This window comes from Crocuta crocuta, unplaced genomic scaffold (assembly GCF_008692635.1).
Source record: "Crocuta crocuta isolate KB4526 unplaced genomic scaffold, BGI_CrCroc_1.0 scaffold53, whole genome shotgun sequence".
Taxonomy (NCBI): domain Eukaryota; kingdom Metazoa; phylum Chordata; class Mammalia; order Carnivora; family Hyaenidae; genus Crocuta; species Crocuta crocuta.
This window is the reverse complement of record NW_027529432.1, coordinates 32,390-44,843: the sequence shown is the minus strand read 5'-3', so window position 1 is coordinate 44,843 and position 12,454 is coordinate 32,390. Positions and strand designations below refer to the sequence as shown.

Sequence of the window (12,454 nt, the reverse complement as noted above, 5' to 3'; positions counted from 1 at the left end):
GACTGACTTAGTCATTTTCCCCCCACTCTGTGCCAAGATTTTCTTGCCAACCATAGGCATGCACTGCTGTGAACCTCTGAGCCTCAGGGGCATTACAAGGGGGAGGGAGAACTGATATAAAGGTTTTCCACTGGGAGGACACGAATTTTCTACTGATGCTGTCTAACTCCCACTTTCCACCCAAACCTGTAGATGTTTGTCAATGTCTGGAGATGTTTTGGGTGTCCCCACAGGGTGAGGGGTATGCTAGCAGCATCAAGTGGGTAGAGACTAGACGATGCTCAGGATGTCTACTCAAAAAAGAATTTTTCAGCCTCCAATGTTAATAAAGTCTTGATTGAGAAGTATAGTGCTAGAGAAATTCCCTTGAGCATTTGCCCATGTGGTCAAAGATCTGTTTGCCTAAGTAACCTCATGCTAGGTGGACAGTGAGCAGAGACCCAGTGGAGATAGATGCTGGCAGAAGCGTGGGCTTCTGTGTTGCTTGGTGAGCGGATCTCAGCTTCACATCCAGGGCTTTGCCCTAGCTTATTCTTGCTCACAGAAGGCCTTGAGTTCTTTGTTCTGTCATCCGTATCCCCTTTTTCCTTCAAAATGCAATCAGTCATCAACCTCCTCCCAAAGTCCACCTTCAGAGAGAATGAGTAGCTCATAAGGGTCTAGTTCTTTGTTAAATGTCTACAGGCCTCTGATTTCTATCATCGATCTCCCTCTCAGGGATATACTTGATATCTTTTTTCACTTCTCTTTTGTCTTGTCTTCAGACGTGATAGTTAGTTCCCGAAGGTACTTCATTGATTCTTTCCATAAAATACACAAGTTGTTCCAACGTGTGGTACAGTGTAGATTCCAAGTTGACCTCAGATAACTTGCCACATCATAGCCTATTTCTTGCCAGATTTCCCCCCGATCATTTTTTTGGCCTCTTTTCTTCTATTCTGTCCTTCCTTTTCATTTCTTACAACTTCCTGTGTTTTCAAAATTTGCATCTTAAAATAAGGATATCGAAGCACTGTTCCCAAAGAAAAATATTGGGAAACAGCTTTCACCGAGAAGTACTGCAGCTGTCTCTCTCCTTATCCCCACCATGTAGCCTCATATCCAGCAACCACTTCTTTCACTGCATCTCCTGATTTTGACATATTCTCAATATCTTTGTTAACTGTTCTCTATGGATTCATTCAGTAAAACCTATGTTACAGCCTGTGTTGACTGGATTCCATGCCTCATCTTTCCTCATCTACTCCTTTTTGGTAAACCATGTCCCCCACTACGTTCTGAGAAAAGGTTCACTGGAGATAGAACTTTTGAAGTTTTGCACTTCTGAAATCTCCATTTATCCTCATACTTCAATGACACTTGGCTGCATCTAGAACTCCATTCATATACGACTATAAGTTGAAGCCTCTGCATTTTTAGCATTGCTTCTGTGTCTTCCAGTCTTACATTGAATGGATTTTTATTCCCCATTCTGGATATGACCTAGTGTGTCTTTCTGAAAGAAACACCTTTCTTCTGAGTGATGGATGTCCAAAAAGAAACAAAAATTGCAGAAACGTGTTTTTATGTGAGGAGAGAGTGGGACATTCTATTTTGTATTCTCCATTTACAAGAGATTTTCTTGTAGTATTTCTGTGATTTTCTTCCCACCATGATCTGTCTCACTCTGGAATCCTATTATCTGGGCTTCATGGACTAATGCTTTAACACACTTTTCTTTTCCCTCATATGTGTGTTCTTTATTTGTGTTTCCACTACACATACACTGCTTTTGTTCCACAATTCTGCTTTGTCTTCCAACTTGCTATTATTTCTTTCAAGCTGTCTTATTTTTCATTTTGCCAGAGCTCTTTGTTTGACTTTGAAGGTGTTTTAAGCCATAAAGAGATTAAGATACTTAGGTAATCTGAGCTTTGTAAAGATCCATGAAAGGATCCATGGGAGAAAGAGCTGCCTGTCCCAGAACACCTGGAATAATTGCAAAAGAGTATGAGTTAGTTAAGAAATTGCTTCTCTTCTTATCTCTCCTCACATTAGGTCCTAACTCTGACAGAAGTTATGGTTAGTTGCTGGAGGAGAGAAAGTAGTAGTAAAGGAGAGAGAGAAGGGAGTAATCTTATTCTGACACAATCAGAGGTTTTTGATTACTATATAGGTCTGAATATGCTAATTTCAGAATGGAGACATTCAACTTCATGTCCTACAAAATGGAGAAGCTTTGAACATTTGCTCAAAATAAGCAACGGCAGAAGCAGAGCTTTGTGTTCAGAGTGCTGACCTTGTGATAGAGAGAAAGATGGATGCGGAGAGAAGCCTTTGGAGGAGGAATCCCTGGGCAGAGAGTGGTCATCTGTGTCCAGGGAAACAATGAGAAGCCTCAAGGACAAGTCAAAGACTCCATACATCAATCCTTCATACTTGGTTAAAGTCAGCAGTGAGTTTGAGGCAGAGACTCTCGAAAATTAGATATACCTGAACCACGGGGCGCCTGGGTGGCTTAGTCGGTTAAGTGTCCGACTTTCGCTTAGGTCATGATCTCGCGGTTCGTGGGTTCGAGCCCCGCGTCGGGCTCTGTGCTGACTGCCAGCTCAGAGCCTGGAGCCTGCTCCAGTCTGTGACTCCCTCTCTCTCTGACCCTCCCCTGCTTACGCGCTCTCTCTCTCTCCTAGAAATAAATAAAACATTAAAAAAAAATACCTGAACCATGAAAAACTAGGACGCAAATCAAACAGAGAGTTGATACCAGACATAATATGAGTTTGAGCTCCAACCATTCTGGGGGAGTGTGTCCAGTGGAGATTGCTCCCATTTAGTTATCTTTCTTCTACCTCAGAGAGCTATAGCCTATGGAGTGTTTGTGTGCATGCATGTGTCAACATGGATGCATCTGTGCCTGCATATGTGTGTGTTGGTAAAGTACACATTCATAAAATTAACCATCCACACCATACTTAATTGTACAGTTCAGCTGCATTAAGTACATTCACAATGTTGTCATGGTTACTCATTTCCAGAAACCATGGCAGACAGAAACTCTGGCTTTAGAAAACATTAACTCTTTAAACCTCTCTCCTCCAGCCCCAGTCTTTACAGTCTTGCTTTATCTCACCTCACACTCTTTAGCAGCAGTTCATGAAGGAAAATGTTTCTGTATGCGACCCTGAGTTTATTAGTTTTATAACAATGAAACTGACATTACTGGGCTTGAAGGGTCACAGAAGTAGCTATGGAAAGGTCTCAAGGGAGGGGGCGGCTGGCTGACTCACTGAGAAGAGCATAGGACTCTTGATCTTGGGGTCATAAGCTGGAGCCCCATGTAGGGTGGAGAGATTACTTTGATTAAAGAAACTTAAAGAAAGTTCTCACGGTGAGCACTGTGGTGATGCTGGGGTCCCCTGAGTCTCATGGAGGTCCTGTTCTTTCACATCAATGGGTAGCACCTGTCTTCCTAGTCCCTGGGCAAGTGACACCCGAAGTGGTTGTTGATTAGGAAATGAGGGCTGCATGGGTTCTACTTGCAGAGATATCTACATGTTTCTCCAGTAGCTGAGGGGGCAGTCTGGGCATCATTTGCTTTTGAGATCTTCCCAGGAGATTCTAACACACAGCCAGGGGTGAGGAACACTTGAGTAAGACATTCTTCCTCCTCACGTTCAATGGTGGTAATCATTCTTTATGTCCCTGGATACTAGCAGGGACTGAGACAGAACATGTAAACCTTCCGGGATAATAAACAACCTTTACGAGTGCTCGGTAAATGCAAATGCTCAGTATTTCAACAAAAGATTTTATTTAATTTATATTTTAAGTTTACATTCAAGTTAATAGGGTGGAGTACCACAATGATTTCAGGAGTAGATTCCTTAATGCCCCTTACCCATTAGCCCATCCCCCCCACCGCCACCCCTCCAGTAACCCTGTGCTCTCCATAGTTAAGGGGACGTTTCTGTTCCTCTCCATGTTTTTATATTATTTTTGCTTCCCTTCCATTATATTCATCTGTTTTTGTTTTCTTTATTTATTTAGCCTCTAAATATTTCCTTTTATTTTTTATTATTATATGAATCTTTTTTATAGTTTATTATCAAGTTGGTTTATATATAACACCCAGTGCTCATCCCAACGAGTGCCCTCCTCCTTGCCCATCGCCCCCTTCCCCTCTCCCCCACCCTCCCTCAGCCCTCATTTTGTTCTCAGCATTCAAGAGTCTCTCATGGTTTGCCTCCCTCCCTCTCCCCAACTATTTTTCCCCTTCATCACCCGCTTCGTCCTCCGTTAACTTCCTCCTAATCCACTTATATGTTGAAACATATGGAATTTGTATTAAAGTCCTCCTATGAGTGAAGTCATCTGATAATTTTCTTTCTCTGACCAACTAATTTTGCTCAACATAGTACCCTCTGGTTCCATCCACATAGTTGCGAATGACAAGATTTCTTTCTTGTTGATTGCTGAGTAATATTCCATTGGATATATACACTACATCTTCTTTATGCACTCTTCCATGGATGNAAGAGCTCCATGATCCTTGTGTCCACTGAGCATAGTTCATTGGTTGACTATGGAATGCGTTTGACAAAATGAAGACCAATTTAAGTGTACATATTTCTTGATGTGATAAAAATATACACTTCCTATAGAGTCAGGACAAATAATTGATGAATATAAAAAGCTGTTACCTTCTATTTCTCAGGCAAGAGGTAAGATCAGTTACCTACCATAATTTGAGAGCCGGCTTTAAGATTCACAAAGTCCTCTTATTCATAACATTTGGAAACACATTCCCTTTAGTAGTTCACGGTTATAGAAGTTAATGAGATTCATAGCTAGAGAGGAGGGTCACTTTGTCATGGATGAGGAGGATGTACTGCAGGAAGGGTATCACAGAGCCCAGGGAACCATGTAAGAAACAGTGAGTCAAGCTGGACAGGACTGGATCTGGACTGTGATGATAGCTGAGGGGATGGCATGCAGAGGAAGCTTAGAAGTGAGGTTGTGGGAATGGAGGGGGCAGAACTCAGTGAGTTTTTGGATGTCGGGGGAGGATGTTAGTAGCAAGCTTATGAACCCCCACGAAACGTATCCATTTTTATTTTTGTTTGAGAGAGTAAGAGAGAAAGATAGAGAGGAAGTGGAGGAAGGGCAGAGAGGGAGGGAGACAAAAACCCCAAGCAGGCTACTCATTGTCAGTACAGAGCCCAGCACAGGACTTGAACTCACAAACTGTAAGATCATCATCTGAGCCAAAATCAAGAGTCAGATGCTTAACTGACTGAGCCATGTAGGAACCCCAACTGATACCCACACCTGAGTCCCTGCAGCTTGCAATAATGCCCCTCATAGTTAAAAAAAAAAAAACAAAACCAAGGACTTTGTAGATGTGATAAAAACTAGATTCTGACATGGGTAGCTTGTCCTGAATTTTGTGTAATTTCTTCTGAATGCGACCCCATATATTTTGTATGAAGGAGACAGAGGTAGATTCACAGACACAGTAAAGGAGAAGGCCCTGTCACCTCTGAGGGCAGAGAGCAGAGTGAGGGGGGTCAAGACAGGGAATGATGGTTTCCAGCCATCAAAGTTAGAGGCAGCCATGAAAGGATTTTCACCTCCACCTTCCAGAGGGAGTGTGGCCCTCCTGACACATGATTTCTGCAAAGCGGTCTAGATTTTCGACTTCTGTCACCCAAACTCTGAGGAAATAAGTGGTATAAGACACCAAGTGTGTCATAGTGTTTTTCAGCAGCCACGTGAAAGGAATCCAGGAGCCTAGGATGTATCCAGGTTTTCTGCATCAGTGGCTCAGGGAAGGGAGAGTTGTTTGTAGGCAGACAGTGTGTATGATTGTATATATTTCTCCTGAAATAAGTGTGGAGATTTGAATGGGATGCCCAAATGGCAGCTGGATGCTGTTTCTGGAGCTCTTGGGAGAGAGAATGTATGGGAGAAACCATTATCCCCAGGCGTCAGTGAGTGGTCTAGACCTGAGGAACAATGTGTGTGTGCAGAGTGGACAAAGACTTCACTGAAGGATCAGCCCTGAGTCACGAAACATTCAGAAGTGGACATAAGACAAATTCCCTGGACGATTGATTGGTAGGATGGAAACCACAGTGAAGGTGTGAGGACCAAGCAGGTTGGCTGTGTTTGAGATGAGGACAAAACAGGAACGATGCTGCTCGCTGGGAACCACATGACTGGGCAGCCAGCTGGGCTGTGGGTCTCCTTCAGAACAAAACCATAGCAGGAATGTGTTAGTTGCTCCTTACCCTGACACTCATTTTCCACTGATAGCCATGTGAATGGGAGATGTATAAAGTGATGCGGGATGATTCCTGAGCAAACCTTTCCTCTTGCGCCCCTTGTTCCTCAGGCTGCCATGGGTAACTGGACATTAGGTCTCTGAACTTTACTATTGAAAACACCCAATGGCCACTTCATGGCAAGAGCCACCCCAACTCAAGACCACAAAATGTTGGATAATAAGAAGACAAATAGAGCAGTGCAGGGCAAATGATTTATTGATGCAAGACGTTGAAACCTTTACATTTTCTGGAAGATCAGGGGATCACTGCAAGACAGAGATACTACTATATAAGATTTAAAACAAACATGAGGCAGTGATTTTCCCCTGAAATAGATATAAAGAGAGAAGGTTAGTCATACTGCCCTGAGGACGACACAGGAACATAGATTGTCGGTCACAAAGAGTTGTCGGTAATGTTTTAACAGACTAAAGACTAAGAGAATGGGCGCAAGACAGCAAACCAAGGAGACTGGTCAACTAAATAGACCTGATGTGATGACAGCAAACCTTGCAGTTCCTGAGAAAACCACTCCCACAGTCTGGCAGAGAAACCCGGAGGTTAATGGAGAGTAAGACTCAGGTTTCTAGCAGAAGGAGAATCTGCCCAAGACGTTTTCCTCTGCTATCCTAGAGAAGAGGACTCTGCATTTTCACCGCAAGGGAATACAGGAGTGAGAGCCTGGAAACAGTCGGGATGGACTTAGGGGTACTGCTAGGAGATTCCCAGTCTCACAGGGTGGGAATTCAACGGATCAGCACATCTCCTGGGTACTGAAAATCCAGCTGCAAAGGGCATTTGTGACTGAACCACATGACCTCAATCCAACAGGCGTGGGCTGGAAGACACCCTTAAATATCTTATTTCTCGACAAAGACATAATTTCAGTGTGTCACCTACACACGTGGGTGCAGGAGGTGCAGTGAGGAAGGCGTGTGGCCGTGGGTGCAATAAGGGATGGAGTCGGAAGGAGGGAGCGGCGGGGTGGGCTGAGGTGGGATGGGGTGAGGCCTTGGTGCTGCAGAACCTGGCAGGGTGCCTGGCCTCATGTCCTCCATGCAGACAGGGCGCCGGAGCTGTATCCCTCCCTCCCAGCTGTCTCCACATTCAACATCCCAGCACGCCCATGAAATTCCCCTGTGACTGTGACCACTGGGTGAGGGGAGCTTGCCCTCGGGAGTGCTCCCAGGCAGGGAGGCAGCCACCCTTTGACCCTTCAACAGCGCTAAGTGGGACCCCAGTTGTCCTCCTCCTCAGGACACTCTGGGGCACCTGGCACCCAGGGAGGTGACCTGAGAAGTAGGAATGTGCCCAGATGCTCTGAGAAGCCTTAATGTAGCTCCACACGTGTCACGTCCTGCACTCTGTGGCCACCGGTTATCCTAACAGGAGCAAGCGTTAAGGTCCACCACCTATGGCCCCGACAGGCAGCACCCTGAACACGTTTCTGGCTGCTCAGCTGAGCAGAAACTCTATGCACAAAGAAGAAAGTAGTTACCAGTATTGTTGAAAGTTCCTTTTTTCCGTCTAACGAGATCTTCTCCGTGCAAGTCTTCACGTCCAAAAGGGCCTGAACCTTTTCTGGAGGTGCATGATACTTTCGAAGTAATGGCTCATACGTATATTTAGGTAGCATGAGGAAGGCTTTGGTATCGCCGACAAAGGTTGGACAGGCTATTGCATTGACTAGTGAAGAAAAAGAAATAGAATCGATATAAGGAAAATCACGTGTTTCCTGTGACTCCCTGATGTTAGAGCTAGACAGGAGCTCCAGGGGTTTCATGATCTCACCCCCCAGCGGTGCTTGACCATGGCAGCTGGGACTTCCTCACATCTCAGAGCAAGTACAGAAGAGCCAGGACTAGAGTACAGGCTTCCTAATCCCTAGTTCAGGTTTTATCCTTTTTAAAGCACATCCCTTCCTTTCCAAGACTCTCCTGGTTTGCTGACATTCGCTTTCTTTAGATATCAAACAATTAAGTTTTGCCTGAATAGTATGACTTGTATCCTATGATCTTGTTTTTTCCTTGGATATTGAGGAAGAGGAGTGTTGACAATCAACTTTTTATTTTTTATTTATTTTTTAAAAGTTAATTTATTTTTGAAAGATAGATGAGAGCAGAACGTAGGATGGGGAGGGGCAGAGTGAAAGGGAGACATAGAATCCAAAGCAGGTTCTAGGCTCAGAGTTGTCAGCACAGAGCCCTATGTGGGGCTGGAACCTTGTGGACAATGAGACTGTGACCTGAGCCAAGGTCAGATGCTTAACTGACGGTGCCATGCAGACACCCCTGACTATCAATCATGTAAGTGAATGGTAGAGTCAGATCTTACCAGAGAGCAGAGGAGGGTGGGTAAATCTATAGAAGAGTAGATCAAACTATGTATATGTTGGAAGATGCTAGTGTGAGACTAAATTAAAGAATAAGATTATGTCACTGGATGAAGACATGATAATAAAGCTAAACATACACATACAAACACAATGCCCAGGTCATCAATCTGAACCCCTTTGAAGCTTATACACAAAGGTATGATTGTTTTTTTCCCTTTTTCCTGCAGTGATGTACAGAATTCCTTAGAGAGGATGAGAGGCAGGAACTGGTGCTCTTTCCTGACCCTATTGGAATGGTGGAGAAGCCTGTAGTGACCGCTTTTCCTGGTGTGGGCTCTTTATCTTCCCAAGTCTTTGTAAGCATGCTGCAGCTGGAAAGTGCCCTACTAGGGTCTGATCTACGCCCTGATCAAAGAAGTTGAGAGGTTCAATCAGAGGCAACACAGAGAAAGAGGAAGGTGTTTAAAAAGTCAGATGAAATAGATTGACTCAAGAAGACGTGGGTCTGTATCCAGGGTAAGAAGACATGCAAAAATATTGTTGAATGGATGGCTAGAATTAATCTAGATAGACAGAAATCCCACCTCTATGGTGGTACTCCTGGAAACTAGGGGGACTGGCAGATACAGTGAGATATACTCACTAGTAGATATAGTGAGTTCTGCTTTTTCCCTTAACTTCCCTGAAGATTTATTATTTAAAGACTCAGACAACACTAGCTCTTTTCTTTTTCTTCATCTTGTTCTTCATTCTCCTCTTCCTCTTTCTCCCCCAACTCCTCCCTTGCTGCTGCTGCTCCTTCTTTTAAAGAAAGCCACTTAAGTTTCCCTAGTTCCGAGAAGGGTACTCACCAGGGCTGGTGCTGGTCTCATTAGAAATGATACTCACCCTCATAGCAGCAAAGAGCCAGAGTGACCAGCAGGACACTCAAGAACAGCTTCATGGTTTATTTTGCTTTGAGTTTTCAGCTGCAGTGAACGGTGAGTAATTAGGAGCTGAACTCAGGAGCCTGGGGAGCCCAGGAGTATTTATACTTAGAGGGCCGCCCTTGTCCTGCCCAAATAAACATATGGTCATGTCATGGGCCGGGCTTCCAGCCCTCTCTTCCTCACTCAGGGCTCATGCCATCCATCTGTGTCACAGACCTCAGTGACTTGATCCATGTCCCTGTTTACCGGCATTGCTGGTGCCAGGCACATCTCCTTTGTAGCAAAACAGAAGTTGTAGTTTTACAAATGCATAGTCAGTTAATTGATGGAAGCACCTCTAGACGTGAACTCCATGACTGCTGCAGCAGCCTCTGCTTTTGCTCATCTTTACTTAAGCATAGTGCCTGGCACACAAGGGAGGAAAAGCAAATAATCCTTCAAGAAGTGAAAGACTATGATCCTACAAACCACTACCCTTGGTTAGGGTGCATCTTCGGTGTGAAATGATGCTTGCTCTGCCGTGTTTGCCTTTGCCCAGGTGAGAGACAGAAAGGGCAGCAGCATGGTGACCACAGTAAGAGACATGAGTGGATTTTGGTATCCCAAGATCCTATGGGGAAGACTACCTTCCCAACTACTAATTTCCTATTCTAATCTCATATGTCTAAAACTATCCAAAGATATTTCAAATAGAATCAGTCTCTCCATTGACAAAGAGAAGCTGCTTGTTAGCTTTACTTGTCGACTGAAAGGGTCAGACTTTCTGAGTCGTCAGGGTCAAGGCCATGAGCTCCCCACAGGGGCTCATCCTCAGCCTCGCCCCAATAGTGAGGAGCGTGCTCTATGGGAACACAGGGGAGGCGTGGAAAATTCTTACTAAAGGCATTTGGACGTCAATCTGATTGTACAGAGGGAGCACCTGTGAGAGCTGTTCCAGGATATTTAGAATTCTGACATGAAGGAGTAGCTGGAGGAGGGCTCCCAAAGGAACAGTATGAGAGAAGACAAGACAGCATAAATCATGTGTCTTGGGAATATCAGGGACCTCACTTACCCTGAAACATATTATACATGCAATAGTGCACATTGAGAGAGGGAAGGCTTGGTGACTGGAAAGACGGGATGGGCCAACTCAAGGGGAATTTCCATTCGACTCTGTGGGATGTGGGAGCAGAATGGGTGGGTGAGGTGAGACACCAGTCCACATATGCTGGGTCTCAGATCTGAAGTCAAAATCACATGTGCTTTTCTTTTTTTTAAAAAATTTTTTTTTAAATTTATTTCTAGGAGACAGAGAGAGAGAGACAGCGTGAGCAGGGGAGGGTCAGAGAGAGAGGGAGTCACAGACTGAAACAGGCTCCAGGCTCTGAGCTGGCAGTCAGCACAGAGCCCGACGCGGGGCTCGAGCCTACGAACTGTGAGATCATGACCTAAGCGAAAGTCGGACGCTCAACCAACTAAGCCACCCAGGCGCCCCGACATGTGCTTTTCATATCCATTATCATGCATGTTATTAAAAAAAAAAAAACAATGGAAAGGGAATAAAAGAATGGGACTGGATGCGGAGAAATAGGAACTATTGTGCATTTTGGTGGGAATGTAAACTGGTATAGCCTGTGAGGATAAGACTCAGAGGTCCCTAAATATTAACAAGAGAGTTATGATACGGTCATTCAAGCAAGTTCACCTCTGAAGACATATGCAAAAAAATTGAAAGCAGGGTCCCAAACACATATTTGCATACCCATGTTTATTGCAGCATTATTCAATAGCCAAGAGGTGGAAATAACCCAGTGTTCATGAATAGGTGAATTGATTTTTAAAAATGTGGGAAATACATATAACATTATTCACATTCACCCGTCTAAACAAGGCAACCCTGTCACATGCTACAACATGTATGAACCTTGAGGACTGTCCACTAAGGGAAATAAGCCAGTTAAACAAGACAAACATTGCATGGCTGCACTAATATGAGGTACATAGAATAGTCAATTCCTAGAAATAGTGAGGTGAATGGTGGTTGACAGGGACTGGAAGAGGAAAAATATCATGTTCTATGCAAATCGAGTCATCAAGGTCACAGTGAGCTGATTCTACCCAAAACCTTTTGTTTCTAATCCTCCAAGAAGGTCATTTGGGTTGAAAACATCCTGTAGCCAATAACAGCGGCAATAAAAAGAGAAGCACTATTTTTTGCTTGCTAGCTATGACTTGGACAATGAGCAAACAGAATTGATCGCCTTCGATCATCCCTACAAATTCACAAGCCATTACATTTCCTATTTTAAGTTGAGTCAAGTAACTTACAGAAGGCAAGAAACTTGCTCTAACTCATTCAGTTTGGAAGCCAGGAGGTCTAGCCCAGGCATGGTGGCATATGAATGATGAAGTAACAAAGTGGTACTTTGAGTTGGGGTGGCTGGAGGTGGTGACATGTCAGATGGAACAGAGACGGATGACATTGAAGTTGTCTGCTTGCATCCCAATCTCTGACTGAATAGAATTCTTCTGGGTGATGATCCTCAAGCTAGTTTCTGTCTCTGTCTCTGTCCCTGTCTGTCTCTGTCCCTGTGTGTCTGTCTATGTGTCTCTCCAGTTCTCTGCTTATTCTTCTACTTTCCAAAAAAGATACTTTATTGAAACACAAAATGCTGGTTGGATTGTGGAGCAACAGAAACCCTCAGTTGTTGGTGGGAATGCAAAATGCTACAGCCCCTTTGGAAAAGAGTTTGGGAGTTTCTTATGAAAGTGAAAATAGTCTTGGGTTCTTGAGATTCACACAAGGGAGCTGAAGACATGTCTACACCAAACCTGCACATGATCCTTTTGGCACTTGTATTCATAGTTGCCAAAATTTGGAAGCAATTAAGATGTCCTTCAGT

At 44.2% G+C, this 12,454-nt stretch overlaps 1 protein-coding gene across 1 annotated transcript; it reads right to left on the bottom strand.

Moving 5' to 3' along the window:
* Positions 1 to 5,512: 5,512 nt before the first annotated feature.
* On the bottom strand, positions 5,513 to 9,583 carry LOC144227819 (secretoglobin family 1D member-like). The gene is made up of 3 exons (XM_077759572.1): positions 9,529 to 9,583; positions 7,804 to 7,991; positions 5,513 to 5,518 (listed from the first exon to the last, which is right to left on the bottom strand). Exons 1-3 carry the CDS (start codon positions 9,581 to 9,583, stop codon positions 5,513 to 5,515), a joined length of 249 nt encoding a protein of 82 aa, XP_077615698.1.
* Between the last annotated feature and the right edge of the window lie 2,871 nt (positions 9,584 to 12,454).

What these genes read in the sequence shown, in the direction of transcription:
- LOC144227819 (XM_077759572.1), bottom strand. Translation starts at nt 9,583, where the DNA reads ATGAAGCTGTTCTTGAGTGTCCTGCTGGTCACTCTGGCTCTTTGCTGC. An exon ending in GGCTCTTTGCTGCTATGAGG is followed by an intron (nt 7,992 to 9,528) that starts GTGAGTATCATT and finishes TTTCTTCACTAG; the next exon opens with TCAATGCAATAGCCTGTCCA.